This window comes from Myotis myotis, unplaced genomic scaffold (genome assembly GCF_014108235.1).
Source record: "Myotis myotis isolate mMyoMyo1 unplaced genomic scaffold, mMyoMyo1.p scaffold_m19_p_18, whole genome shotgun sequence".
In the NCBI taxonomy this organism is placed as follows: domain Eukaryota; kingdom Metazoa; phylum Chordata; class Mammalia; order Chiroptera; family Vespertilionidae; genus Myotis; species Myotis myotis.
In genome coordinates, this window is record NW_023416322.1 from 29,309,903 (window position 1) to 29,324,025 (window position 14,123).

The 14,123-nt window shown below is 47.9% G+C and overlaps 1 protein-coding gene and 1 pseudogene across 2 annotated transcripts in view; both read right to left on the bottom strand.

Annotated features, from left to right (window-relative positions):
• The window catches only part of INTS3 (integrator complex subunit 3), a 37,858-nt gene extending 30,553 nt beyond the window's left edge, over window positions 1-7,305 (bottom strand). Inside the window, exons 1-2 of one of the 2 annotated variants that reach the window (XM_036343140.1) lie at window positions 6,573-7,305; window positions 329-412 (exon numbers count right to left, since the gene is read on the bottom strand). In XM_036343140.1, the coding sequence (XP_036199033.1) occupies window positions 329-412; window positions 6,573-6,716 (228 nt within the window). In that variant the 5' untranslated portion in view covers window positions 6,717-7,305. The remainder of the gene's footprint in view (window positions 1-328; window positions 413-6,572) is intronic. The other variant, XM_036343139.1, reaches the window with a different exon arrangement.
• A 1,026-nt stretch (window positions 7,306-8,331) lies between these two features.
• Window positions 8,332-8,425, bottom strand: LOC118673890 (annotated as a pseudogene).
• Between the last annotated feature and the right edge of the window lie 5,698 nt (window positions 8,426-14,123).

Consider the following 14,123-nt stretch of genomic DNA (forward strand, 5'->3'; position numbering starts at 1 on the left):
GCTTGATCCCCAGTAGGGGGCGTGCAGGAGGCAGCCAATCAATCATGCTCTGTCAACATTGATGTTTCTTTCTCTCCCTCTCCCTTCCTCTCTGAAATCAATTAAAAAATATATATATATATATATTTATTTATTTTAAAAGATGCCTAAGGCTCCAAGAAATGAACTCCCACAAGTAAGAAAGAGGAGTTGGAAGCCTGGTTTGGGGAGCCAAGACACTGAGTTCAGTTCCCTAATTCCCACCACTTAAGTCTTTCCATCTTTCTGGTCATGTCTCAGGGCTTTCAAATACGCAGCAGTGGACAAGGGGAGAGAGCTTTATACTCACGTAGGCGTTGAGGGCATCGTTGGCCTCTCTCTCTGAGACACCAGTAGTCATCGATGTCACAATGCTCATACATCTTTCCAGCCTCTGTGAACGAGGAAAATGAACAGTGAAATACTTCTGGCCCAAACACATTTTAGAAATTCCAACATCATTATGTCTCTAGAGCTAACTACCATCACTATGGGTATAATCAGCGAAATCCAGAATGTGGAAAACATGACACGTGACCTGATTTCTTTCACACGTAAACTGCAAGGAAAAAGTCCGGCCTGGGTGGCTCAGTAGGCTGGAGCAAAAAAATGTGGCAGGTTTGATTCCTAGTCAGAGTGCACATACCTAGGTTGCAGGTTTGATCCCGTTGGGGCGCATACGGGAGGCAACTGATCAATGTTTCTCTCTCTCTAAAAATCATTAATAACAGGCCTAGCCAGTTTGGTTCAGTGGATAGAGCATCTGCCTGCAGACTGAAAGATTCCAGGTTCGATTCCAGTCACCAGGTTGTGGGCTCAATCCCCAGTAGGGGGCGTGCAGGAGGCAGCAAATCAATGATTCTCATCATTGATGTTTCTATCTCTTTCTTCCTCTCCCTTTCTCTCTGAAATAAATAAAATTATATTTAAAAAAAGAAAATTAAAAATAAATAAGTAAGTAAAAATCATTGAAAACAAATCCTTGGGTGAGGATTAAAAATAGGACACTTTGCCCTAACCGGTTTGGCTCAATGGATAGAGCATCGGCCTGTGGACTAAAGGGTCCCAGGTTCGATTCGGGTCAAGGGCATGTACCTTGGTTGTGGGCACATCCCCAGTAGCGGGTGTGCAGGAGAGAGCTGATCGGATGTTTCTCTCTTATCAGTGTTTCTAACTCTCTATCCCTCTCCCTTCCTCTCTGTAAAAAATCAATAAAATAGCCCTGACCAGTTTGGCTCAGTGACTAGAGGTCATCACAAAACATCTTGTTGAGAACGGGTTGTACTGCAGCATTGTGAGGAGCCAACAAATAAGGACAATGGGAAAGAGGCCTGAAGACAATCCTCCTTTGACAGCCAACCCTAAGAGTATAGGGCGGCACAGGGTAGAACTGAGTGTTAGGCAAGGAGCTCCCACAGCCACAAAACTTCAATCTAAAATAGGCCCAAAGCCACTCAGGTTTGAAGGTATTATAACTTCACTCTCCATCACCAGGCCTGTCCCTCAAATTAGGTCAGATCACTGTGTTCAGCCTTAATGAACAGCACCTGGGTGCTTGTGACAAGGAGCCGTGAGAGCACATGAAAGCGGAGCCTGACTCTCGCAACCCACCTCACCCACAAGCTCTGAGATTCATCACCACCTCGTCTAGCTCCTGTGTGAGGGGAGGAAGGAAAACCTTCGGGTTGGATTTTCTCTTCTGAAATCGTACCCCTCCAGCCAAGGTAGTCATCAACGGCCGCAGCATCTCACCTACAGGCAGGTCCAGCGGGTAGGTCCAAACTATTTTTGCTGACAGCTCTGGGGGGAACTGTTCACCCAGCAGTGGTCGGCAAACTGCGGCCCCTTGAGTGCGGCTCTTCCACAAAATGCCACGTGCGCCCGCACGTACAGTGCAACTGAAACTTCGTGGCCACACTCAAGGGGCCAAAGAGCCGCATGTGGCTCGCGAGCCGCAGTTTGCCGACCACTGGCCTAGGGTAACAAGCAGAATCAAAGTGGAGGAAGATGATTCACAAGCAGCAGCACAGCATCCTAGAATTCTACATATTGCTTCCTCCTCAAAGGAAAAATCTGCTGGATCAGCAGAGATGCAAGTCAAAGAGCAGCAGCAAGCTAAGACGCAAACTGACAAGCAGAGCCCCACCACCACTCGCTAGCCTTGGGCTAACCTGGGGTGAATGACTTATCCTCTCTAAACCCTGGGTTGCTCACCTGAAAATAGAAACAGAGCCTGTATTGTGAAGATTCGCTGAGGATTCAACGAGATAGCATACATATGTGAAAGCACCTAGCACACAGCCTCAGCTGAATCAGAATCATTCCCTTTGTGAGGAAGCTCAGCAGCTGCACAACTAAATCTACGAGGACCAGACTGACCCCCGCCACGATGGCTAATGGCTCATCCTTAAAGATTCCTGAAAACGGAGTCCTGCTGCTATAGAACATGGGTTAAGTCCCCAGCCAGACTGAAAAGCCTCCTCTCCTACTTACCTTCGGTAAACCTTTGCCTTCTAGGAGAGAAGGAAAAAGCTCAGGGGAGAGGGGAGGAAGACTACCTGATGGACCTTGCACCGAGATCCTACAGCAAAGACAGATACGCAGCCCTACAGCCGTGACAGAAGAGAGGCCTTGGCTGAAGCAGGTTTCTCTAGGCCCCTCCTCCATATTCTAAACTCCACTCAGAGGCCTGAGGCAATGCTCTGAGTCACTGCCCAGACCAGAAGGAAAGTGGCCTCTTGGAAAGTAAGGATGTACGAAGTGGGAGAGTCCAGAATTTAGATGTGTGGATAACAGCAGTGAGAAAAGAAACGTGAGGGCCAGTCCTTCCAGGCAACCGAAGTATAAAAGATGCTACTCTTTCCGAACTACAGAAATTACTTTTCCAAACACGGATGGGAGAACTAATTACAAATCATTCAGGGTGACAGAAGGACCACACTGCCTCAAAGAGGACTACAGGAGGCCAAATCTCTACAATCAAGTAGCAGTACCCCCTCTTTCTCCCCTCACCCCTCCCGCCCCCCAGTCTCTAGAGGCCCTTAGCAAAGGTGCAATCATACATGCAGTTGCCAACAGCTGGCAGAACAGCTCTGTTCAGAGCAAGCCCTCCACAACAGCACCTCAGAGAGCTGAGTAATTATTTACCATTTCTAGGAGCTTCCGAATTAATTTTTCTAGTTCTAAGAGTACCTGAACATGGTTTCCATGATAGCAGCAGTAGGTGGAGTATGGGCAGAGGGGGTGGGAGGTGGCCTTTCAGTTTTCCAGTATATACCTGAAGCTGGAGACTGAAGTCAGAAGGATCCCTCTAGCCTCTCAGTTTCCCCTCCCTCAGCCAGGTGAATGTACAGTCTGGTAACAAATGTAAATTAAATACGACCCCCTTATGGAAGTCACTGGCCTTGAAGGACTAAATTCTACCACCTTCAGAAAAAGAGGATATGATCCAACCTGAAAAGTCCCAAGGACCTGCATTATTGAACAAGCCGGGTTTCCAAGTACTCCACAACCAAGAGTCATGTTCTGAGAAATGAGGATTTAACCCTACCAGACCTGAGGCCCTGAACCTAACTGTCCCTATACCTGGGCTCCTGAGCATTAAAGAGAAAAACCAACATGATATAGGAAAATGTTAGTTACATGCAAACAAGCGGTTAGAATAAGATGGAACTTGGAGACATTGTAGAAAATAGGTCTACCTTTCATCTAGCGCCAATATTCCACCTTTGTGTGGAAATTACCGAAAAATCGGTACAGCGGTCTGGTAGGGTTAAGGGGGGAAAAAAATCAGAGATGACTCAAAGTCCATTCCCTAGAGATTCCTCACGGACAAGATAAGGATCATTCCTCAGACAAGATAAGGATCATTCCTCGGAGAAAGCCTGGGAGGGACATACCTCTAACCAAAGGCAGCCCTGAGACCTGCCCATAGCTTAAGGGGAAGTTGTGACTTGTTTGGGCCACAGCTCCTGCTTTCAGCCTGACTTCCAAGTGGACAGGGTCCTTCTCCGCAGAGAAATGACCGGGGGGGCTGAGAACGTTTATGAGACTAGGAGCTCCATGTTCTAAATGCTTCCAATCTGTGGCACTATTTTTATCTCATTCCCAAAAGGGGACAGGGATCGGCAAGAATTCCCTCTTCAAAGAGAGGAACGGGGCCAAGGAGAAGAAAGGATGCAATGCTCCCTGGGGTAGCAGAGTCCCAGTCCCGGCCTGGAATGCTCCCCACCAGTGCTTCATACCGCAGACCCTAAAGGGCCCTTCCTCATCATGCCCCGTCTCTTCCCTCCCATAACCAGTGGTTTTGTTAACCTCCCTCCGGTAAGTTAACTCAGTCTTTAGATGGTAAGTTCTGGAAAGCAGACCTTGGGTCTCCCTCATTCTCTTTCCTATCAGACTCAGCACTCTAAGCACCTACGGTCAGGAAGCTGTGTTCCCAGGCAATCGGTAGGCCTGTGTGAGAAGATAACCAAACGAGAACAAGCAGAGACCAGCCAGTCTCCATGAGGTTGTGATAACTTCTGAGTGCAAACATCTGTGGGGAGACCCTGAGGAAGAAGCCAGTAAGTCTTGCCCTTGGAGACACTCTGGTCTAATGGGAACCATATACATGGGGTTAAAAACAGAGTGGCAAGAAAAAGAAAAAAGAAAGAGCAAGATGAATTGCAAAAAATAACAACAAAACAACAACAGAGTGGCAAGGCTTGCTGGAAAATTCAAATGCAAAGGACAAAGGGCAAAGAAAGGGGGAGCCCAAGACGTGCTGGAAACATCTACACCACGAAGGATTTCAGAAAAAAAGAGACCCTTCCTCCCCCTTCTCCCTGGAAACAGCTGAAAGTTCACTTTCAGACAGACCAAAAAAAGCAAGAAAATAAACGCTTCCTCTCCTTTGTGTTCCCCTCCTGCCATTCCACTTCGTTTACTAGTAAACACGTCACTGCTCAGAACAGGATGCGGATTCTGTGGCACAGATTGGAGCCGAGGCAGGATGGCTCTAACAATCATGGTGGTAAAAATAAACAGATTTTCATCCAACCTTGGGGGACTTCTCCCTTCCACTCACACTGGTGGAGGGATCAAAGGCAGTCGGTTATTTTCTCTGTACAATTCCAGAGCTCCAGCACTGCAACAAAGGGCTCAATAAATACTTTGTCAATGACAGTGGCCACTTCTAAAAAAAAAGTGGGTAATTCAAACTGCCAAACAATCCTGGAGTCATTATCTGCTGCATTTGGGAATACATTACTCTTAGAAGCACTGTGTATGTTCCTAGTTATATCTACTTTACCTGATAAAAACAACAGGAGAAAACAAACTCTGATTTTCGTAAAAGCACAAAGAATTATGGGGGCGATGCATGATAGGAAGCCGATCTGTGAGGAGACATTTGCTGGCGGATAATCCTCAAAGTTGCTATCCAGCACCTCTTGATTCACAAAATTCATTTCTGTATATAAATTCCACCACCTGAACCTGAAACAACATTCCTCCAAATCTAAATTCTGAATTCCACCTCTCTGCCTGCCCACCCACTAATATTTGATAAAGGGCAGTGACAGTTAAAAGCAGGGAAATGGCCAGTGAAGAGCCCAGTGTCTAACTTACTCATCCTGTCCCTGGATAACCAAGTTGAATGCATTAGATCTTAAGGACAGTTCAACAATCATTTCCCAGTTCTGGGTCTCATATTCCTAAGTATGTCTCTTGGTCTGTGATGATGGAAAGAGATGCATGAGCCAATCTGGGTGGGCAGGGGCAGGGGCAGAGGAACAAGTGGGGAAAGGGAGGAGAGGTGTACTATCCCTAATCTAAAATCCCCCTTACACTCCACTCCATCACCTCACTCCACCCACTTCCTTGGCATCTTTCCCTGTGCCATCTGGTTCTGAAGGTGTCCCCTCACCCCACTGCCGCAGAGAATGCCAACTAAACACTACCACGTTTGCTTAAGTTGTCACTCACTCCAAATGCCCAGTTAAGGGAGCATTTGAGATCTTGCTCCCCGTATATGCCATCAATTTGGCTCAAGTGACCTATTACAAAAACTCACAAATAAATAAATAAAGACATGCCCAGTTAACATCAACTGGCCGTTAACTGTGCCTACATGAAGCCAATACTGTCTAACATAAGGGTTCAAGATCTGCTGCAAGTTCCTATGGGCCCCCGGACACGTACACACACACACACACATTACTTCTCAACATACGACCTAAGTCTGAAACAGGGCAACTATTAAGAATAGCTGTGGCCTGTTATGTGGAAAGGAATGTCAAAAAAATAAAATAAAAAATCGGTAGATCTGGACGCTGTCTCCCTTCCTCATCAGCACCCCCTCCCCACCCATTTTCACACGAGTGGCTTCTGTTGCTATGACAACCTGTCCAGGAAGTTGGCCCACACTTCTTCCTTCAGGAACAGGAAGTGTGGAACAGTGTGTTGCCTTGGAAAAAACTGGCAGGCCTCCTCCCCAACCCCCACCCCACATCCGCTCCGGTGTCCCTCCTCAGCCCCGTTCCTCAGCTCCCTTCCCCTCCCCCCACACCTACCTCCTCTAACTCATCCTTGGCATCCAAACTGGTGGAAAGGAGCAGCCTCCCCCCTCCTGGGGCTCCTGCTCCCGCTCCTCCTCCACCTCCCGCTGCTCCTGCAGCAGCAGCTGCTGCTGCGCCCTTTCCCTTCTGTAACTCCATGGCTGCAGCCCGGAGGCGGGAAGAGGCCAGGGAGGGGATGGCTGGGGGGTCCTAGCAACGAGGACCTCTGTGTTGCCAGGGACCGGGGGCGAAGGGACTCGTGGGGAGGGGAGGGAAAGGGTCCCTGTCCTCTCCACGCCTCCCTCCTCTGCGGAAGGCCGCTCTGGAGGAGGCCAAGGCGGGCGGCCCTCTGGGTCCTGCCGTGGAGGGGCAGCGCCGGGAAAGAGCCGTTAACTCTGCTGAAGTCAGGGGCTGCGCCCCCAGGGGGGGAGGACAGGCTTCCGGCCCCGAGGAAGTGGGGATAAGCCCCTTCTGGCTCTGACCCTGAGAGAAGTAGGGGAACCCTAAGTTTCTGCCTCAGGAGCTGGGTGCAAGAGCAGTCCTGCCCCGCAGTGGGGGGGTGGGGGAGGAGGCAAGCTCCTGGCTAGCGCCCCCAGGGTTAGAGAGCGAAGCTCCTTTGGATCCGTCCCCGGGGGGTGAGGGTGAGGCAATAAGCGCTACAGGAAGGCACCGAGGGCCAGCTTCTCCCTACACCACACAGAGGCGGCCATGGTGGAAGGGCGGGGGGTGGGAAGGCGGAGGGGACAGCGGGGGAGGGGAGGAATCGTGGAGGCCCGCGCCGGAAGTGAGCAGTCGCGGTCCTCGGCCTCCGCCAATTGCGGCTTCGGCGGTGACTCAGAGTCTCGGAGCGGTGGGCGGAGGACAGCGGCCGGCCTTTTCCCAGCTGCCAATGATATTAAGAAGAGCGACCGTCCTGATGGACAACGAGAACACCCAATCGCAGCCCTCATTTGCTCTTGGAGGGCGGGGTGGCCGACTTCCGGAGGCTGGCAGCGCAAGGTGATCAGGAAGGAGCGAGGCTGCGCTTGCGCGCACTGATGCGCATGCGCAGCGCGGGCCTCCGCCCTCCTTAACTCCCTTAACCCGCCTTTCCTCTCTCCGTCCGGAGCTTGGGGGAAGGTACAGGAACTGGGAGACTGCGGTTGACTTTGGGAAACCCCAATTGTAGCTACAATTGGCAGCGAGGGAGCGGAGCTGTCACCCTAAGCAGCAAATGCCTCCGGATGCCATGGAGCCAGCTCCCCGAGCTGAGAATGCATCACACAAGCAAGTGTATGCATGCATTCGCGCAAGTGCAGTTCGCCAGATGGTGCCAGAAAAAAGTGCATAGAGCCACTTGTGCAAATCACAGTCGTGCCAGCACTAGATCTCGCAAAATTTTACTAAATGACAGAACCATTTCCTTCAATTTATTTTAATCCTCACCCAGGCATGTGCCCCGACAGGGAACGGAACCGGACCCCTGACCTTTCAGTTTACCAATCAATTGATTTTTTTAAAAATAGCCTTAAAAGCAAAGAAACAAAAATAGAATAGACACACTAAGTATATATATTATGTCGTTTCATGTATATGAAGTTCTAGAATACTGAAAGTTATGGCAATAGAAGTAAGAATAATGGTTAGCTCCGAGGGGTGAGGGTTGGGGGAGGTATTGCTTGAGAAGGGACATTAAGGAGACTTAGAGGTGCTGGGAACAATCACATCTTTATTTGGGTGAGGACTGCGTGGTTTATTTGGGTGACTGCTTATGTTTTTTGTTTGTTTCCCCCCAAAATATATGGAACACTTCATGAATTTGCACAGGAGCCATGCTACTCTTCTCTGTGTCATTCCAATTTTAGTATATGTGTTGCTGAAGCGAGCATTGCATACATGAGTTAAAATTTGTTGAGTTGTTCATTTTACTATATGTATGTTTTACCTCACTTTTTAAAAATGGAACAAATAAAACTAAACTGAGCCATCACCTGTCATCTGTCAAGTTGGCAAAAATGGCAACATTTGAAAACAGTCGTCAAAGTTTTAGGGAATTAGTTACCCTCATGCATTGCTGGTGGGTGTGCAGGTTGGTAAACCCTATAAAGGGGTACTTTAGAATGGATATAAAAACTACAAATATGTATACCCTATGACTGGGCAATCCCACTCCTAGGAGTTTATCTTGCAGGTATTCTGCATGGGACAGACATGACATGAGGTGTAGGTATGAGATTAAACATGATAGCATTGTATACAATAGCAAGAGTTTGAAAACAGGTAAATGTCCACCAGCTAGGTTAATAGATTATGGTATATGCACAAAATTAATAAGATGCAGCTGCAGCCGAAACCGGTTTGGCTCAGTGGATAGAGCGTCGGCCTGCGGACTGAGAGGTCCCAGGTTCGATTCCGGCGAAGGGCATGTACCTGGGTTGCGGGCACATCCCCAGTGGGAGATGTGCAGGAGGCGGCTGGTCGATGTTTCTCTCTCATCGATGTTTCTAACTCTCTATCTCTCTCCTTTCCTCTCTGTAAAAAATCAATAAAATATATTTAAAAAAAAAAGATGCAGCTGCAAAAGGAATAAGGAAGCTCTTTCTAAATAGATATGGAAAGCAAGATATTAAGTGAACTAAGATGCTACACTTTGTATAAGAAAGGGGAAGACAAATATATATTTCTTTCATTATTATTATTATTTTAAAATAGATTTTTATTCATTTCAGAGAGGAAGGGAGAGGGAGATAGATAGAAACATCAGTGATGAAAGAGTATTATTGATCGGCTGCCTCCTGCATGTCCCTACTGGGAATCCAGCCTGCAACCCCGGACATGTGCCCTTGACCGGAATCGAACCTGGGACTCTTGAGTCCGCAGGCCGATGCTCTATCCACTGAGCCAAACTGGCTAGGGCTCTCTCTCATTATTGATATTTTCTCTCTCTCCTTCTCCCTTCTTCTCTGAAATCAATAAAAATATTTTTTAATGTTAATAAATATTTCCATGGTAGAATTTTAGGTGTCTTTAATTTCTTCTCTGTGCCTCTTTATAAGTGTGTATCATTCTAGAAAACAAAGACATTAGTCTTCCTCTTTTTAAAAAAATATGTTTTTACTTATTTTAGTGAGAGAGGAAGGGACAGGGAGAGAGATATAGGAACATTGGTTGGCTGGTTGGCTGCCCCCCACTGGGGATGGAGCCCACACCCAGGAATGTGACCTAGGTGGAGATTGAACCAGCAATCTCCTGGTGCAAGGGACGACGCTCAACTAACTGAGCCACACCAGCTGGGTGATATTAGTCTTTTAAAAAAATCTCTATTAGAGCCCTAGCTGGTTTGGCTCAGTGGATAGAGCATCGACCTGCGGACTGAAGGATCCTAGGTTCGATTCCCGTCAAGGGCACATGCCTGGGTTGTGGGCTCAATCCCCATTAGGGGAGCCTGCAGGAGGCAGCCAATCAATGATTCTCTCTCATCATTGATGTTTCTATCTCTCCCTCTCTCTCTCTGAAATCAATAAAAACATGTTATTTAAAAAAGTCTCTATTAGAGGGGGGGGAAAGGGCAATGGGGAAAACAAAAAGGGGGACATATGTAATACTTTCAACAATATTTATAAAAAAAATAACAAAAGTCTCTATTAGATATATTTACTACTGTACAAATGAATTTAGTTCATTCTGAGCCTCATAATTTCTATGAAAACTCAGTTCCAACATCAGCAAAACAAAGACACACCTTTCTTAGATGGCAGTTAAAGCGGCAAGCCCCCTTGTCCATAAACAAAAGGATTCCTTCAAAAGGAATTCTAATGATTGAAATCTCTCCATCTTCTTATGTCAGGAAGATATTCTAGTTACAGCTGTTCAAAAATAGATTGGTTTGAGTTCCAAGTTCCTGAAAGTTTTCCAATAGAACATGGAAGAATTCACAGATATTTTAAGAAAGATGTTGGGCCTGGATAGGCAGCTGGACTGCACAACTTCTACTTTCTCTTCTAAGATTTTTAGATCTTACCAGTACCTCTCACTGAGGGTTCTAATTGTGTGCTGCGTTTCACTTCCTGCTCTTCTGTGGACAGCAGGGACTTCTTACATGTAGCATCATGGTTTGCATGATGTGGACTCAATAAACAAGCAAACACTTATCTAGTTCTCACCACTTGCCAGTCAGCATCCTAAGCTTGCATTGGGGAGAATTAACTCATGTAATCTTCAAAGCGACCCTACGAGATAGGTCTTCAGATCGTTCCCGTGTTTCAGAGCAGAAAGCTGAGACTTAGCAGAGTTGAGAAATTTGCCCAAGATTACATGGATTATGAGGGGCAAAGCTGGGATTTGAATCCAGGCAGGCTGTCTCCATAGTTAGCCTCTTCTTATCCAACATCATACTGCCTCTCACTTCAGAGATGTTTGAAATTGCTCTAATTCCAAACGCCGAGATCTATGCGGTATTCTACCCTGCTGGGAGTTTTGTGGGCTGACCTGATCATGGGACATATCAGCAGGCAAAGTATGCCGTGTGCAGTCCACATTTGTTTTTTGTTGTTGTTTTGTTTTAAATTAGCTTTATTGTTGAAAGTATTACAGATGTCCCCTATTTCCACCCATTGACCCCCTCCACCCTGCATCTGTCTCCCCTCCCCCTCCCCCTGCACTATTGTCTGTGTCCATGGATTATGATTATAGGGATACAAGTTCTTTGGTTAATCTCTTCCACCCCTCTCCTCCTGAAGTCTACATTTGAAAGCCAAAAGCAGAGAATAATAGTGAGATAGTTGCATCAAGTTCAGGCGTTTAACAGATGTACTTGATTATGGAATCTTTGCGATGGAAAGGTTCTTAAAGGACAACCAGCCCAGCCACTCACTCAATGATGCAATGCATGTAATAGGGAACTGAGTGGGTGGGATTTTTCCTCCCTGGACCCCCTCACTAAACCTGGGATTCGCACTACGGTCAAACGTGTTCCTGCCCACCGCCTCTTGTCTTCCTTGGTCTCCTCCTCCTCAGCATCTTTGCCTCTGCTTGATGCGTCACCAAATTCATCAGCATCCTAACTCCTTCATCTTGGTGGTAAACACCTCGCCTGTAACCCTGCTTGCCTTCCAACTCAATGAGATTAAGTCTTCCTGGACAGCATTAGGTATTTTTTTATGGTTAATTTATTTGTTTTTATATTTTTACAGCTCCTGCAATTTAATTAAAAACGACTTCCAGGCTGCAAAACTGGCCTCTGCTGCTAATTAGATTCCACGGATCTGTCCAGCAAGGTAGAAATCATTTTTTTAATAAACATATATATTTTTAAAGTATTACTTGCCCTGGCTGGAGTGGCTCCGTTGGTTGAGCATCGTCCCTTGCTGCAAAAGGTCGCCAGTTTGATTCCTGGTCAGGGCACATGCCCAAGACTCGGGTTGGATGGTCAGTCCCGGTGCCTATAACAGGCAACTGATCAATGTTTCTCTTTCAATCAATATTGCTCTCTCATGCCTCCCTTCCTCTCGCTCTCAAATCAATAAAAAACACATTTTTTAAAAGTTTAAAAAATTACTTCTTAATGTACTGCTATGATATATTACCCAAGCTCTTGGACATAGAGAAGGAGGGGGTGGGAAAGAGAGTATTTATCTTGTCAACTCTACTTTTTCCCAGGCCCTGGTCTGGTGCAGAGCTGGTTGGGCTAGGGTTCCCTTTGCACACAGTCTACCGTGGGCCCTCCTACCCACAGCTGGACTTCAGCTGGGCCCTCCTATCCCCAGCTGCACGGCCTGCGCCCCCCCTCCCAGAGTGTCACATGGACAGATAAGCTAACGTATGTGAAAGCCTTTGTCAACTCCAAGGCACAATTGAATGCCAAGGATTACTGTTGTTATTCTTATTGTACTCCAGGGAAACCCTGTTGCCCACTCGGCCCTCCCAGCCCTACTCTGCGGGCCAGCCGGGGAAACTGCCAGGCCAGACTGCCCCTCCCGTGGGCGGCGGTTCCTGGCACAGATCTGACTCCCGGACTTGGAGGAGAGACGCTCTCTAACGTCGGACCCCCCACCTCTCGGTAATGGCTTTCCCAGTTCTTCCTGGCTTCAGGGACCTTCCTTCGGAAGGAAATCTTCTCGGTCGCAGTGAAAGTTCCCGAGCTGCAGAGATCATCCACTCCCAGGGCCTCTCCTGACGCCCACCCAGGCCCTCCCTCCAGCGTCAGCAGCAGAGCCAGGCTACCCCGGAAGGATCTGACGGGCAATTTCCTAGAATTGTCTTCCCGGAGTTCCTCAGTCATTGGGCTCCCCGCTCCCCTCCCCAAAGCCCAGTCTCTTTAGATACCCAGCCCCCATGCCCAACATCTCAGGCCCTAGTCCTCCTTGGCAGATCCACTCTGCTCTAGGGTTGTCTACTACCCTTGGGAGGGGCGACTGGGGCAGGAGAGACGAGATGGTCACCAGGGCCCATAGGAAGTTGAGTATGCTGTGGTTACCAGGGCAACCATCCTTCTGTTAGGCCTTCCAGCAGAGGGTGAGGACTTGACCATGCAAGCTGCCTCTCCCAATAAATCAAAGCTGACTGAAGCCCAAAAGGGTGGGTAGGGAGCACAGAACATTAAGGTCACTGGACAAGGTCACATCCCAGACCACCACTTGTGTATCGGGGAGCACTGCCCTGAAGGCAGACCTCCAGGCTGCCCACCCCTACTTCCAGGTCCCACTGGGTGTGGGCTCCAGGAAGAGGCTTGGGGAGGGGAGGTGGGAGGAAGGGCCTGTCTGCACTTGATGGATGGTACTGAAGAAATGTCTGGCACTTTCTTTCCCCTTGGGGGAGGTGAAGCTGTAGCCACCTCTCCCCCCTCATCTGCATTCCTGCCTGCCTGCCTCTCAGGAAGGGGGTGGGGTGAGCTGCTGGAGCTGGGACAAGGAGGGCCCTTAGCCCAGCGGAGAGTCATTTTGCAAACTATCAGTCACAGTTGTCTACACTGGCATGGGAATGGAGGGACATGCGGACAATCCCGAAACCTCAATGGAATTAAAAAGGGATCCATATGTTCCCACCCCATCCCTTTTTCTGTGCTCCCCAGGCCTCCTGGGGCAAAAGATGTGAGAGCTCTCCATTCAGTCCTCACTCCTTTTCCTGTTTCTGATTTTCATGCTCCTACTAGTACATGATTTGCCTTATGGACTGTGTTATTTGAGCTGAGTGTGAAAAAGCAATGCGTGTGTGTGTGTGTGTGTGAGAGAGAGAGAGAGAGAGAGAGAGAGAGAGAGAGAAACTGCTGGTATCTTAGCATAAATCAAGGCAGTAGCACCAAACTAGTCACTGAAATCTTCATTTTCACCTATTGCCAGTTAAAAAACAAACAGTTTCTCCCTCTCTCTCTTCTTTTTTGTTACTCCTCACCTGAGGAAACATGCCCTTGACAGGGACCTCGACTCTTCGGTGCCTGGGCTGATGCTCTAACCACTGAGAAACACCGGCCAGGGCTGCCAGTTTCTCTAAGAATGTGCTTGATAAAGCAGGAAAAAGTTACTAACATGTGATGGGTTTATTATAGTTATTTTAAATGAGTTAATAGGGCTTGTTTTCATTTATAGTACA